This window comes from Dipodomys ordii, unplaced genomic scaffold, assembly GCF_000151885.1.
Source record: "Dipodomys ordii isolate 6190 unplaced genomic scaffold, Dord_2.0 Scaffold88, whole genome shotgun sequence".
In the NCBI taxonomy this organism is placed as follows: domain Eukaryota; kingdom Metazoa; phylum Chordata; class Mammalia; order Rodentia; family Heteromyidae; genus Dipodomys; species Dipodomys ordii.
In genome coordinates this window covers 898,331-914,510 of record NW_012267304.1, presented here as the reverse complement: position 1 = coordinate 914,510, position 16,180 = coordinate 898,331, and the positions used below count along the sequence as shown (strand labels likewise).

At 37.5% G+C, this 16,180-nt stretch overlaps 2 protein-coding genes across 2 annotated transcripts in view; one reads left to right on the top strand and one right to left on the bottom strand.

Annotated features, from left to right (window-relative positions):
* Il1rapl2 (interleukin 1 receptor accessory protein-like 2) overlaps positions 1-16,180 on the bottom strand; it is a 1,034,228-nt gene that overhangs the window by 600,860 nt on the left and 417,188 nt on the right. The window lies entirely within an intron of this gene.
* LOC105992811 (ubiquitin-conjugating enzyme E2 D2) lies at positions 3,242-4,824 on the top strand. Its single transcript, XM_013025882.1, has one exon. The coding sequence runs from the start codon at positions 3,536-3,538 to the stop codon at positions 3,890-3,892; it is 357 nt and encodes a 118-aa protein (XP_012881336.1). The 5' UTR covers positions 3,242-3,535; the 3' UTR covers positions 3,893-4,824.

Sequence of the window (16,180 nt, the reverse complement as noted above, 5' to 3'; positions counted from 1 at the left end):
TACAATGCTTGATAAGAAATGTACTCATTATCTTGCCCATGTAATTGTAACCCCTCTGTACAGTATTTTCACAATAAAAATAAAAATAATTTTTTTAAAAAAAAGAGTCTCACAGACTTTACTACTCAGGCTGTCTTTGAACCATGATCCTCAGATCTCAGGCTCCTGAGTAGTAGGATTACAGGTGTGAGCCATCAGCACTTGGCTGTACAATGTAACCTTTTAAAAACAGTGTCACATTCAGTATTTCAAAAGCAGTCCACAATAACCCTATAACCAGAACAGTTATATCTAATATACATATTATCATCATCATCATCATTACTCCTAACCCTGAACTAACCATTTTACATATATTATTACACTGAATCACTATGTGTCCTATAAAATTTGTTTTATTATTAGCACCTGATATACAAGTAAGGAAATTAAACATTAGAGAATAAAAAGAGTTCTATAGACACAAAGCTAATTTTGGGATTTAAACTCTTATGCCTGACTAGCAGGCCAGTAGTATTTTTATTGCTAGGATAGCTAGTAGGTAAGTGGCAATTTTGCATTCTTTCTCTCACAAAAACATTGTATCTAACTCTTAGCCTTCTGTTTGCTAGATCATTTTTAGGCTTGTTCTGCTTTAGTCAAGCTATGGATTTTATTCTATGTGCAGGGGTCCTTTGAATTCTGTTTTCTCACTTCTGAATAGGTGTAGATTACTACAGAACTTCTGAGTGACCTATCTGCCTTGCTTTCCTGTTTTTCTCTCCTCTTGTTATCAAGTGTTCTCATTTCTCTCAATCTCCTAGAATCATACAACTATATGAGATGGCTGGCAATCTGTCATTCGAGGAGACCTGGGAAGATGGTATAGTTCCACACATCCCTGTTAGAAACTCCATCAAAAGATATTATTTTCTTTGTCACCATGGTTCTATGTTCAAGAGGCCTATCTTTAAAAATCTAATGGGCCAGGAAGAAATGTCAACTTTTATTTAACACCTAAAATGAAATTTGTTCAGTGGATCATGGCAAATGGTGACTTTTGTGAACTGAGGTATGTGTAAGTGTGTGTGCATGCACACATGTGAAGGCATCATAAGCCCTAGTGAATAAGAGAAAAAATTGGCAGAACAGAAGTATTCCCTAGACAGACTTTCTCACCACTGTCTGCTATACATTTTCCCATTGCAGAGAGTGTGTTTAGAATTTAAGAAAAGGTTTAAGTTTGACAGTTATGGGAAAGAAACAATAACTGTGGAAGGAGTCTCTCTCTCTCTCAACTTCTAGTGAGGTTCTCCTTGTTCTACATATGAGGGAACATAACCTTTAAGTGTATAATTTATTATGTCTCTAAGATACCCAGAGAAAATGAAAGGATGAGCATTGGAAGGACACTGATAGGTTTTGCATGTACTTTACTATCTGTGCAATCTTTGGTATGTTTACTGAGCTTTTCTACCTTCTTGAAAAAAGAATAATAGAGTCTATGGAGAGCTTAAATAGTATAATCTTTAAGAAAGACTAGGCCAAAGCCCAACAAAATCAATACCAGGAAATGGGTACATGCAAGAGGGTGATGGGGCCAAGAGAATAGGGGCAGAAAATGGATGGGGAAGGCAGGGGAGAATGCAGTCAAGAAGATACTGTATGTATCACAATACTAAGAAAAGTAAGGAAAGGGTTGATTCAAAGGGGGGGTGAGAATGTTGAAAGGGTGACACTGTTCAAATGCATTGTATTCATAAACTGCTTTGTTATATGGTACCTCCTTTTACAACAACTTAATGATAATTTTTATATAATTAATTGTAAAAAGAAGAATCAAAATTTGTCTAAAAAATCTGGTCTTTGTCTTCAATTTTTGAGAAGTAATCATTGCTTACCAAAGATCCTTGACCTAACTACACAGTATCAACATGATTTAGAGTAGGAGATTTGGGTCACATGGTGGCAATGGACCTCAAAACTGAGATGAAACATATGGGCAATTGGTCAGTCGTGTCTATGTAATAGAGTCTTAATAAAAATCTCTGAACCCCATGGCTTGGATGAGTGACTCTCTTTGGCAATACTTCATGAGAACTGTCACACATCAATGTAAGAAGACGATAATAGATACTCCACATTTGCTGCTTGTAAATTCTATGAAATGTGTATCTTCTCTTGGCTGATTTTAATTGGTATCTTTTCCCTGTAATATACCATAACCATGACTATAATAGCTTTAAGTAAGTTGTGTGAGTCTTTCTAGCAAATTATTTTACATGGAGATGATTGATAAACCTTTTATACTGGTAGTTCATATAAGAAAATGAGTATGATCTTGAAGATAGACCTCTAACTTTGTAGCTGGATTTAAAGGTAACCTAACTTTTCTCATTTCTAAAATGGAGATTTATCTTCTTAACTATTGGAAGGTTGATACAAGGGAATAAATGGAATGAAATATTGACAGGATATAATACACAGTAAGTTCATTGATAACAGTAGATATTGTTATTGATCAACAATAATTATCAAAAATAGTCACCATAATCAATATTCTTTTACATGGTTTACTAAAAATTAATTACTTCATTCACACAACATTTCTCAGTCCTACACAGCTTTTACAACTAGTTAATGGCTCCATTATAGATGGGAAATTGGGAGACTAGAGCAGTTAAGTGTCTTATTTATTAATTCAACAGACACATGTTGAATGGCTATGTCATGGGAAGCATTACACTAAGTGTTAGAGACACACTAGTAAGCAAAAAATATATGACTGATGAATAGTCCTGTCTTTAGCACTATATATAAGCAATTAATATATGAGCACTGATGACATTCACCATCTTGTAAGACAATCACAGAAGAAATAAATGTCATAATATAAAACTAATTTTTGTGCTGATCCTGGAACTTGAACCTAAGGCCTGGGTGCAGTTCCTGAGTTCCTTTTGCTCAAGGATAGTTCTCTACCACTTTGAATGACAGCTTGACTTCTGGCTGCATTTTTAGAAGTTTATTGGAGATAAGAGCCTCATGGACTTTCCTCTCCTGTTTGGCTTTCAGTCCTCAGATTTCAGCCTTCTGTGTAGCTAGGAATTAGGTGTGAGCCACAGGCACACATCTCAGAACTAATTTTTTTATAAATAAGTTGGGAACAGTAGTGCAAGCCTAGCTACTTGGGAAAGGTAGAGATTAGGAGACCACATTTAGAAACCATCTCCCTGCATAAAAGTTTGTGAGACTGAAGGGGCCGCCGCCGGGTGATGCGGTGATCCGCTGCGGCAGCCCCAGAAGCTGAGCGGGCCCCGGCCCTCAGCCCGTCCCGCCGGACCCGCGCTCCTGTACATCCCGTTTTCTCCGGCCGACCCGCGACCGCCCAGGCGGCCTCAGGCCTCCTGGTCCCTTCCCCGTCCCTCCCCGGTCCCCGTCCCAGCCCCCGGGGGCTACTGCCTCCCACCATGGCTCTGAAGAGAATCCACAAGGATTGAATGACCTGGCACGGGATTCCCCAGCACAATGTTCAGCCGGTCCTGTTGGAGATGACATGTTTCATTGGCAAGCTACAATAATGGGACCAAATGACAGTCCCTATCAGGGTGGAGTATTTTTCTTGACAATTCATTTCCCAACAGATTACCCCTTCAAACCACCTAAGGTTGCATTTACAACAAGAATTTATCATCCAAATATTAACAGTAATGGGAGCATTTGTCTTGATATTCTACGGTCACAGTGGTCTCCAGCACTAACTATTTCAAAAGTACTTTTGTCCATCTGTTCTCTGTTGTGTGATCCCAATCCAGATGATCCCTTAGTGCCTGAGATTGCTCGGATCTACAAAACAGATAGAGAAAAGTACAACAGAATAGCTCGGGAATGGACTCAGAAGTATGCGATGTAATTAAAGAAATTATTGGATAACCTCTACAAATAAAGATAGGGGAACTCTGAAAGAGAAAGTCCTTTTGATTTCCATTTGACTGCTTTCTATGAGCCCACGCCTCATCTTCCCCTGTGCACATGTTTACCTGATAAAACAGCAGTGCTGCGTGTTGTACATACTTGGAACAACAAACTAGAGATACTGTACTTCTGTACCAACATTGCCTCCTAGCAGAGAAGTATGTGTGTGAAAAGCCAATCTTCCAGGCGTAACCTAGGTGTGAGACAAAAAACTTCACTTATTGGCAGAAATTTGGATAACGGCAAGGTGCGAGGGATGGTGGGCACATGGTGTGTACTTGGATGGGGGAAAGCTCCACTGGCCTGTAGGAAATTGTTTTTAAGTGGAATCCATTTAAAATCAAAACCGTTATGAACAGCAAGGTGAAGAACATGAAGTTTTTTCTGTATTCATTTTCTTCGAAGGACCTACAACTTAGGTGAAAGTTATGACCAACCAGATTAAACTACCCACATCCTGTATTCTAAGGTCTAAGTTTAACTGGTCGACATTTAAATGGATTGGAGCTATTAGTACAAAAAGTGTGATGGGCTTTGTTTCCAACTCTTTTACATTTCCCTACCCTTTCAGTCTTTCATCCTCCCTCTCCCTCTCTCTCTCTCTCTCTCTTTCTCTTTTTTCTCTCTCTTTTTCTTTCTCTCTCTTTCCATATTCTTTGGTTTGTATGTGGTTTCTCAGTTAATACATAGCTAATAGCTCTTATTTTTCTTATGTTTTTAACTGCTTAGGTCTATTTGGATGTAAGGGTGAAAATTCATTTGATGGAAATACTTGTGTATATTTAAAGACCCAATTGCTCCTCTGGAGCTTGTACGTTCAAGAATGATTAATCTGTGTAATAAACTGATTACTACAGTCATTACATATAATTTTGTGTGAATAGGCTTTTTGATTTTAAGAACTTTGTCTAACTGAGATTAGTGGTGGGTGTTCCCTCACCCCTGAAATGTTTTCATTTATACTGGTTGCATTTTAAAATCATGAAACAATTGCAGTTTACATAGTTGAAAAAAATACCTTGAATAATTTTACTGAACAAGATAAAAGGCATCAGCTTAAAGGCATTTTTGTGAAATGTGTATGTGCAGCATTCCAGGAACATGACTGTTACACTAAATAAGAAATTTGCTTTGTTAATGAAACTAAGCTGCATCTCACCAAAACCTTGTGACATTCCCTTGGTACATAGAACATAAAACACGAAGGCATTGCTATTTGGTAAGTGAAGCCTCTGTGACTGTAATTATATAGAGCAACTCTGACCAAACTTGGGAACATGAGCACAATCTTGTATTGGAGAGTCTACGTAATTACTTTGCACTAACATTTGCAGGATGTTCATCCAATTTTAAATTGTACTGTATGTGGCTTTTTAAAGTCTTCCCTTGACTCTAGTAAAATGTAGTTTGAAACTTGTAAAAAAAAAAAAGTTTGTGAGACTTCATCTCCTACAATAGCTGGTTATGGTAGCAGGCACCTCTATGAGGGAAGCACAATGGCTGGACTCAGTAGTGTATGCCTGTTTCCCAACAACAAAAGGAAGCACAAATAAAAGCATCACAGTTCAAACTTGCCTACCAGAAAGCAAACTCTGTCTCAAAAATAACCAATAGAAGAAGGACTTATGGAGTGGTTCAAATGGTAGAGTGATAAGTCTGTGATTCAAGCCCTGCAAAAAAGATGAATGTTTTTATGAAAAGAGAAGATATGGGGGAAAAAGAGAAGATATGGTTAAAATGATCATATGTGACATGTGTATGACTTGAACCTTCACAAAAACTATAGCAAAACTATACCCTAATAAGGTAGCTAAACAAGCTGGCATACCTTGGACTAGAGGGCTTCCTTGGACATAGGATTTTTGGTGCTAAACCTAGAACAACCCTAGACAAACTAAGATGGTTAGTTACTCTAAAATCTAGTCCTTTATGGTATGGCTTGTCCCATTAGAGTAAGTCCCACATGTGTGAACTTTGTCAGGATTCATTTCTAATAAGTTAGAATAAGAATAAGGAATAAGATAATACCAAAGGCCACACATGGAGAAATCATTGTTAAGTATACCCTGGAGTCTAATTTATTTTTGCAACAAACTCCAGACCCTTTCTGGTGAAAGTGTACTCTGGTTAGAGAAGAAAACTGAAGTATAATCAGGAGTCAGATGAAGAAGCACTTGCTATAGGTTACTTTAATAGCTATAGCCCTTGCTCACACTTTTACTAGAGCAAAAAAATCATGTTAAAATCACCTGCAGTTCCAAAAGCAGCTAATTTTATATATCACACAGAAACAGCTGGGGAGCAAGAGAAAGCTTTCATCTAGCAAAGGCAATTGCCACCAGAACCAAGTAGAACAGCTCTTCTCCTATCTAGGGCCAGCTGCATCCTGAGCCCTCCTCACATGTCATTTTGAAAAAAGAAAAACCAACAAAAGTATTTCTACATCCAGAGAGCCAGAATTACACATTACCACTCTGGAATAGTAGTTGAAAACAATAAGACCCTAGAGTGTACCTGGGAGAAAGTACTGGTTTTGATAGTGGGAAGAAGCCAAGTATTACAACAAATATTTCACAACAGTGTTATGGTTGAAAAAATTGTCATACTTGAGACAAGGTGACATTTCTTGTCATCTCAAGGAGACCTGCTACACCGATATCTAGAGTACAGTTCTATCATATCATTTGCTATCACTTATGTTATTTTCATTTCTTTCATTAACATGCATAATTATATAAATTAGTACAGTGCATTGTAATATTTCCATACATGCATACAATGTCCAATAGTCATGTCTAGTCTCCTTTGTACCCTCCTTGTCCACATGTCTTTTGTCTCTCACCATAGTCTCTTTCCAAAGCCCTAATGTCCTTCTTCTGTTTTTATGTCATTTATTTTGTGTGCTTTTTTGCATGTGTGATATTTGCTTTTTGAAGTCTGACTTATATAATGTTCCACCTTATTTGCTGTAAATGGTAGGATTTCATTTTTCTATGTGTCTGGATAGTTCTCCATTGTGTTCACAAAACACATTTTAAAAATTTATTCATATGTTCACAGGTACTGATTCTGATTCTATAACTCATTCTATAGTCTGATTCTATACTGGGCTATTGTGAATTGTCCTATGATAATCAGGTAGGCAGGGACTTCTGTAAGGTGACTTTGATTTCATTGGCATATACAGGAGTTATATAGCTAGAACATATGGTATATTTACTTGTATTTTTTTGAATAATTTGTATACTGATTTGACAGTTACTGGAATTTACATTCCCACTAACCATGTGTAAAGGTTTCATTTTTGCCCTGCATGGTAATTTATGCCTGTGATCTCAGATAGTAGGGAGGCACAGAAAAGAGAAGATCACAATTCAAGGTTACACTGAAACTCACTCAGCTGAGACCCTCACTCAAAGACAACATTGGGTGGAGTGATACACACCTGTAATCATAGGTACTCAAAAGAGAAAGGCAGAAAGATCAAGGTCTAAGGCTCACCTGGCCAAAAGAACAAAATCTTATTTGAAAACATATTAAAATTTAAAAGGTCTAGCAAGCATGCTGTCCTGAGTTGAAGCCCCATTGGGGAAAAAAAACAATTTGTTCCGTTGTCATTAGTTTTAGTTTAATTTTGTCAATCCTTGGGCTTGAACTCAGGGCCTGGGCACTGTCCCTAAGCTTTTTTTTTTGCTCAAGGCTAGCACTCTACCACTTGAGCCACAGCACCATTTCTGGCTTTTTCTGTTTATATGGCACTGAGGACTGAATTCAGGGCCTCATGCATTCTACCACTAAGCCACATTCCCAGCCCTGTTTCTGTATTCTTGATGATAGTCATTGTGACTGGGGTGGGGCAGAGGCAATCATATGTTTTATTTTATTTTTATTTTTCTGTTTTATTTTGTTTTAATATTTGTTTTGGTAGTATCTGAGTTTAAACTCAGGGGTTTGTGTTTGTTTTTGGTGCCCCACCACTTGAGCCAAGCCTCTACCTTGTGTTTTTGTTAATTCTTGCAGAATTTTCTGTCTCAACTGGCTTTAAACAGATATTCTTCAAATCTCAGCCTCATTAATAGCTAGGTGGCCTGTAACAGGTCAAATATAATTTGAAGTTCAGGAGTTTTCTACTGAGGTGCTCAACTAAGTAAAGAACTCTCTGTTTCCAGCCGAGAGTCAATTGTTACTCCTCTTCCCTTTCTTTTCTCTTCCTTTATTTTTCTTCTTCTTTCCTCCCACTTACTTATTTTTTGTCGGTTGTGGGGCTTGAACTCTGGGCCTGGTCGCTGTCCCTGAGCTCTTCAGCTCAAGGCGAGCACTCTACCGCTTGAGCCACAGTGCCCATTCTGGTTTTCTGGTGGTTTATTGGAAATAAGAGTCTCCTGGACTTTTCTGCCTGGGCTGGCTTTGAACCCCAATCCTCAGATCTCAGCCTCCTACGTAGCTAGGATTACAGGCGTGAGCCACCAGCACCTGGCTTTCCTCCCACTTTTTAAAATAAGACAGAAAGTATCAAAGTCTTCTAAGAAACAATAAATGGTTGGGGAAAACAACCATTTTTACTTAAAAATACTTTCTGGTGTACTAACTCATTACTTTTCCTAAAACTAAGATAGCATAGAGTGGTAGTGGTTAAGAGCCTGCGCCTTTGGAATGGAGCAAACAAAAGTAAGACCTCGTATTCACTATGGGACCTTAGATGTGATACTTAATCTTTCTAAGCCTCAATTTTTTATCATCTGTAAAAGTGAGGATTAAATGAAGTACTGAATGTAAAATGCTTCTAGAGTGTCTAGAGCATAATAAAACAGTCATTTTACTCAATGTTGGCTATTGTTTTCATGGTTATATTATGGTTCCTCCTCCTGCTATTACTACAACTATTAACCCTCTTAAAAGACAGCAAGGGTATGATAAAATGGACTCAGGACAAGTACATTTTGTAAGACAGAGCAGAAGATGGAAAAGTGCACTGGGAAAGGCAGTTTATGCTTATTTGGGGCATTGCTCTAGAAGGCTCTTGGCTAAGGAGGAGACCAGTGGGCTTAGGAAGGTTGAGAAAAGTTGGAGGAGGAGAAGCTTCCAGGGAATAAGGACCGTGGGGACCTCTTAGACCCACTTTACAACTTTGCCTATCTGAACATTTATTGAAAAATCTTTGCACATTCGTTTGTGTACATTTTCTTTTCTCTTCCTAGACTGAAAAGGTACTAGAGTTCTGGATAGGAAAAATATGAGCCATTTAATCATCCCCAAACGGGACAGTGTCTAATTGTGCATGTAGAAATAGTATCACAGCTGAAAATAGGTTAGAGACATTCAACACACTCCTTACAGTTAGTGAGAAAATACTGGTAATCTACTTAAATGAAAATCAATTTTAGTGGCTTCTTTATTACAGTTTTTATGGTTTGCAAAGTCCCATCCTTTTCATGCTGGAGTGTGAATTGTACATAATTCTATATCAATGATAAATTTTCCTTTAAAAAGACATGAAGGTTTAAACTTTTTTTATTAAGTATTATTCCCCTAGACTGTCTGGTATTCAAGCTGTTTAATTTGTTAAGCCACATCTCTGATTCACAAAACTTGAAGTGACACTAATCAGGCTCAGCTATTTTCATTATTAATGTACACCAGTGCTAATCTAATGTGACTTGACTCTTTAGCCATAATATTAAGGATTTTCTTCTCCCTACAGCAGGATTTAAGATTACCAATAAAACTGAACAGTTCTGTGTTATCTTCTTATTTTACTGATGTGATATTCACTGAAGATTAACTGGCACCAATAAGTAGGTCTTTATTTTAAGACATACATTTACTTCTTAAAACATACATTTACTTCTGATTGTTTTAAGGAGAATTTTCTAATCCCAACATCATATGTGGAGTGGTACTAAAGGTGAAATTTATAACAGGAAAAAAATTAAGACATGAAATAAAGGACAGGATAACCTATAGCTTGCTGTGGGTTTTGCTCTTTGTAGAGTTATTATTATAATAAATCCTAATTAATGTGCATCATACAGACTGAAGTTTTATGATCATTTGGACATAGGCTGGGTTTAAGTTGACCTAGCCTGATATATGAAGAAAGTTTTGATGAGCAAATTAATAATATAAACGGAAACACTGGGGGAATGTTCAAACTACTTAATAGACTAAAGTGTGCTTTCAAGTACTTTAATTCCATCCCACTGTTACAGTGATTTTAATTACAAATCAATGCTACCTTTCATTAAAGCAGGCCCAGCATGTGTCTTTCTCATCACCAACTGCCAACCACTCCTTTCCACATATTCCATGATTTCATCACCAGTTTAGCTTATCTCTATCTCTCCCACAATTAGCTTGCTTTAATATTGACTGACCATTTCAAGTTATGATATGATTTCCACCATAACCTTTCCTGAAAGACCTTCAGAAACATTCACATGTAAACTTGTAACAAGTGCCTCTAAATAAATTCTGACATTTTTCAGTAGGTATTAGAGAGTTATGCATTGGAGTATGTCAATGTATGTAGATCAAATGGGCTCCAAAAATACATTGCTCCAATTGAATCATGGCAGGGTCCATAAACACATAAGCAAAAGTACCTGCATTTCTTTCAGAGCTAAGAAAATGAAGGGTCAATCACAAATGCAAAGGCAACCCCAGCCCTGAATCTTGAGGAACTAGGCTTTAAATATTACCTCTACTCAAATGTTACAAAACATGTAATCTGGAGTAAGTGTAAAAAGGAATGGCAGCCCAGTAGAAAATAGTCAATATTTTGTGAGATCTAAAGTTAGGGACATTCCCACCATAGTAAAGACACTGACTCCTTGCAGATATTGACACTACAGACACACTTTTGTGTGAATGGATCTATATATTTCAGTGTGCCAGAGATTTGACAGGTGTTTCTAATTAACTATGACAGCAGCCCTGTAGGAAGAGTTTTCATTATCCCTGCTTGGATGGAGTAAATTCTTAAATTACACAGTGTTTGGAAAACTGCCTTCTGTCTCCTAGGGTGCTGCAGAGTTGAGGTCAGAACCTAAATCCCTAGCATGTCCTTTCCCTGATTCCTGGTGATTGAACTGGTGCTGTGGCTGCAGCCAACGAGCTATTAGGCCCTGATAGTTTCATGCACATTTCATTGAATCCTTGCAATGCAATGAAGTAGTTGCTATTATTATCCCAATTTTACAGATATGAAAACCAAGTGAAAGAGACTAGGCAAACTCCCCATGGCCACATAAGTACCCAAGTATGGCTACAAATCCAAGGCATTAAACAGTTTATATTCAGCACACCAAAGACCTGCCTTCACTTTTGTCCTCAATGGGACAGTTCCAAAGACTTCCTTCTCTCCCTCAAATATCTTAGCTGACTAGAATTCTGGGCAAACAAGACCTACCTTCAGGAAATACTATTGTGTATGCTTGATTTTAGTTGGTTTTGTGGCCAGTACTGCATGTAGTCATTCCCTGAAGATAGACATTTTGATAATAAGGAGGCTTCCTATTTCTACTTTAGAGCAGCTCATGAAATACAAAAACACCAAGAAAATCATAAGCCATTTTGTATTCAGGAAGAGAAGGTGTGCCAAGCCTTTCGTCACATGGAGAAGGAAGCCAGGAGCTGGGGCTCTTTCCTGACTTGCTTTATACCTTAGAGACAATGTCCTGAATTATTCAATGGTTTCTCACCAAAGGTTGATGAAATGAAGCAAGAACAGAAAATCAATCCTAATGAGAATGATAGCTTTTAGCTTTTAGATTAAGAAGAAAAGCTGATAATGAAAAGGCTCTGACAATTCCACTTTTTAAGAAAAAAAATTCTTATACCATAGTCCTCAAGTCTTCCCCACTTTATTTTTTATCAACAAACAACTTTATTTTGTTTTGATCATATACAAGATAATAGGACTTTGTTGTATAAAAATCAGTAACAAAGATACTGTCATCTAGAAGTTTCAGCTCCTGTCGTGTACACCATAGTATTCCCATTTCGTTCAGTAAAATATAATATATTCTTTTCACAGAATCACACAACAACCATGTTCTGTAGCTTGTTGTGTTTTATTTAACATCACCCAAATATTTTTTTCTGTCAGTTAATAAGAATCAATTCAAATAGAATCTTTTGAGCCAACTCTATTGCCAATTGGTGATTTTCCTTTCCTTTGTTTATTTCTGTGACAGGGTTTCCATATGTTGCTAAACTCTGAACTCACAAACTCATAATCTGCCTCCTATGGACTATGATTAGTGTACAGTCAGTTCTAAAGGAAGGTTTGCAGAGTGCAGGACAGTTTTAATGTATTGTACCTGATTATTTTAAATATTTAAAATGAGATTGGGTGTGTTCAGATAGTATGGCTAAAGACTGATTTATATGTTTCAGATGCTTAAAATTGTAAAGTTGATTTGGTGGGGATGGAAATGCGCATGTAATTATCCCTGTATGTGAAACGTCTCATATATTCCAGGCATATCATGTTGCTCTCTCAGCCCTCATCTTGTCTAAGATGTCAGGCTACCTACCCCATTTCCCAGCCAACACTAGCAGTTCTGGTCTTTCTTCAGTCATTTAATCAGGAATCTCTCCTTTTGTCATCTTGGAAAACAGGCTGGGAAACAACTTAGCTGTAGGCACATAGGCTCATCTTGGATTACTAAAACCAGGTCTTCCAAAAATCCTTTGCTTCTGACCTTGATAAAGTTTTAAAAGAACCTTTTATTAATAAAAGCCAGATGTAGCTTCAACAGCAGCAGAATAAAAGCATTAGAATGCAGGGGGACAACTAATTTCTTGCATCCCATCAACTGTTTTACATGTTTTCAACATCCTAACTTTTCAGGAATTTAAACAAGAGTAGAATACACTGCTTTTTTCCCTTAATATATATTTTTTATTATAAAGATACTATACACTGGGAAGGGATGGGAAGGGGAAACAAAGGAGGAGGCTACAATGCTTGATAAGAAATGTACTCATTATCTTGCCCATGTAGTTGTAATCCCTCTGTACAGTATTTTCACAATAAAAAATAAATAAATAATAAATAAAGATACTATACAGAGGGGTTACAGTTACATGAGCAAGGTAATGAGTCCATTTCCTATTGAGCATTGTTACACCCTCCTTTGTTTTTCCCCTACCATCCCTTCCCTTTCCACCTTCTCAACTCCTCCTTCCCCTCCCCCGCAAAGTTGTAAAGTTCAGTTTCAACATACTGTCTTGTACATCTCATTATTACAATGGGTCATCCTGAATCCTCATTTCAGCATTTTGCTTGCCTTTTCATGGGCTCTAGTATAATCGAATGCCAACATAACACTATTTCTCATTCAGTTTATCACTGAGCATGATGTTACCTGACAACACCTAATATAAGTTGACAGATTTATTTCTCTTAGGTAAGAAAAGTCAGCTGTCCACTACAGAGCCCTGAATTCTTTCTAATCAGTGCTTACTCATAGAACCCAGAAGATAAGCAGGCATAGATTAGTGCTCTGAAGAGACAAAAGCCATGAACTTCTTGTCACAATGATTCTTTGTTGTTGTTATTGTTGTTGTTGTTGGGCTTGAACTCAGACCTGGGTGCTGTCCCTGAGTTCACGTTCAAGGCTAGTGCTCTACTACTTTGAGCCACAGGTCCATTTTCAGTTTTAAAGTGGTTAATTGGAGATAAGGGTATCATGGAAGTTCCTGTCCTGGCTGGCTTCGAACTGTGGTCCTCAGATCTTAGCCTCCTGTGTAGCTAAGATTACAGGCATGAGCCACCAGCATCCAGCTCACAGTGGTTCATAACAAAATTATTGAATTTAATATTGAAAAAGACTCTTGAGGGATCTTCTAGGGCAAGCACATCCATTGATGTGTTTGGAGAAATTGAGGCCTTGGGACACTAGAAAACACTGAGTCCACTAGCCTCAAATCTAAAACTACCACATTAGTCCTTTGTGTCTAGATCACTCTAATTTAAATTGACTAAAAAAGGTCAGCACAATTACTTTGGACTAGCAAACACAGAAGACTGATTTTATAGACTAATTTCTGCATCTTTGGTTACTGGAACAGTTAGAGTTTTGGTTATTTACTCACAGGTCCGCTCATTGACATCTTGTAGTCCATTTAAAAGTCTACCAGAGACCAGTATTTCTCTTTATATATCCAAAGGAAAAGAAGTAAGTCCACAATTGTAAGTATTAACAGGAACAAACACTGATGGATGATAATATGTTTCTTTTGTGTCTTGTGCTTTTCCTTTCGTCATGATTGAAATTTTACTGTAGAGCCTGTTCTTTAGCTATTCAATTTGTTTTAGGGCATTTAGAGGGTGAAAAGAATTCATTTGCTGCTTGGTATTCATATAGATTACCATATCTTCCATCATTCTGGCTAATGTCACATGTTAGCATCATATGTACTTTATTTCAAAATGTTCACATGACTTGAGAACTGTCAGTTTAGACAGGTGGCTCACACCTATAATTCTAGCTAATCTGGAGATGGAGACCTGGAAGACCAAGGTTCAATCCCAACCCAGACAGAAAAGGCCCGGGGACTTCTATCTCCAATTAAGCAGCACAATGCTAGACTGGAGGCATGGCTCAGCTGGTAGAATGCCAGTTGTGAACAAGAAAACTGTGAGTGTAGGATCTGAGTTCAAGTTCTAGTACCATAAAATGAGGAATATTTTAAGAGTGAAAAAGTAAGACATGCATATAAATGAAAAGCTACCCGTCATCGAAACATTGTTTTTGAGATAACACAGATATATTGAAAGTTCCAAAACTCATCCCACATGCCACATCAGCATTTGTTAAATTCATGTCAGTCAGTCCTTATTGAGATGCACAATCGGGAGGTACCAGTCAAAAGCACACATCCATGAAGCTGGTTAAGATGGACATTTATGCATCTGACAAAATCCACTTTTCTGTCCCTCACAACCATCAGATTTGTCTGTCATGTCAGCAGTTGCAACTAGGACACATTTAAATTTAGTTTGTACCACAGTCAGTACTTGCAAACTGACATTCAGGATATCAAGCTTGATTGTGGATCTAAAGTAGATAAAATTATCGGGCAATAGTGGTTGAATGTGGTGAGCAGGAAAAATGTCCAAGGAAACTGATTAAGACATTTTCTGGGACTAAAATGCAGGGAATAGTCTCACTGAAGTCTTAGAGAAAAGCAAAGAAGAGACTGAATTCTGAGAGTGGAGACAGAAAAGGAAACATTCTTTTTTGGTTCTTTTTTCTACAAAAGAATAGAAAGCCTTTCAGGTTTCTGTGGAGATGAGATTAGACTGCTTCCATTCAACCTTCATACCTTTCTTGACTGTATTCCCTGCCTTTCCCACCACTAGTGACTTGCAGTGTTCTGCTAACCTCCCTTTACATCAAGTTGCAAAACAAGGCTGACCTAAAACGTACTTCAGAGAACTTTCCTATAGATTTGAAAAATATAAAATGAGGCAGGGGAAAGGGAAGGTACAGACATTGTGATTCATCTCAAAAACAAAAAAAAACACCTCCCAACAACTAGGTATCTGATCTTGCATATCTAGTTTAGTACAATGGCTGCCTAAGGTATCACCTTCTATGAAGTAGATCTTAGCCACTAAAACTTGTAACATTTCAATTTAACCAAAATTTCAATTTTTGTTTTGTGTCATTACCAGGATAGGGGCCTTAAATTATGCTCTTGATTGCCTTTCTAGCTCACAACTGGTGTTTCTAGCTCTCCACTTTAGCCATGCCTCCAGCCCAGCTTTTTGATGGCAATTTTGGAGTTGCAGTCCTGAAAATTTTTTTGGAGACTATCTTCTGATTAGCTATGATTATAGACATGAGTCACATGTGCCTGGTTTAATACATTACTCTCTTAAGAATATTCTCTAATTTTGACATGTGTTCTCAAATTAGATTTTGTCTTGACTCTCTACTCCTCTGTATATTTCCTACTTCTAATCTTGGCAGGGAGCAAAGGAGGGGGTGGATTCCTAACCATAGCATGAAACTAATGCTTTTTAGGATGAAATGACAATAGACACATTTTTATGAGTCTGACAGAAATAAGTTAATAAAAGTAATCTTGTAAGCATAAGGTCAGGTCTCAGCCAACTCAGCAGACACTTTCTGTATAGCCCATCAGAAATCTCATCAGAGAAGCTTTATTATATAGACAAATGGAGGAGTTTAACTCCCATTTCCTGTATTGG

Coding starts and splice junctions, on each gene's coding strand:
- LOC105992811 (XM_013025882.1), top strand. CDS start 3,536: ATGTTTCATTGGCAAGCTACAATAATGGGACCAAATGACAGTCCCTAT.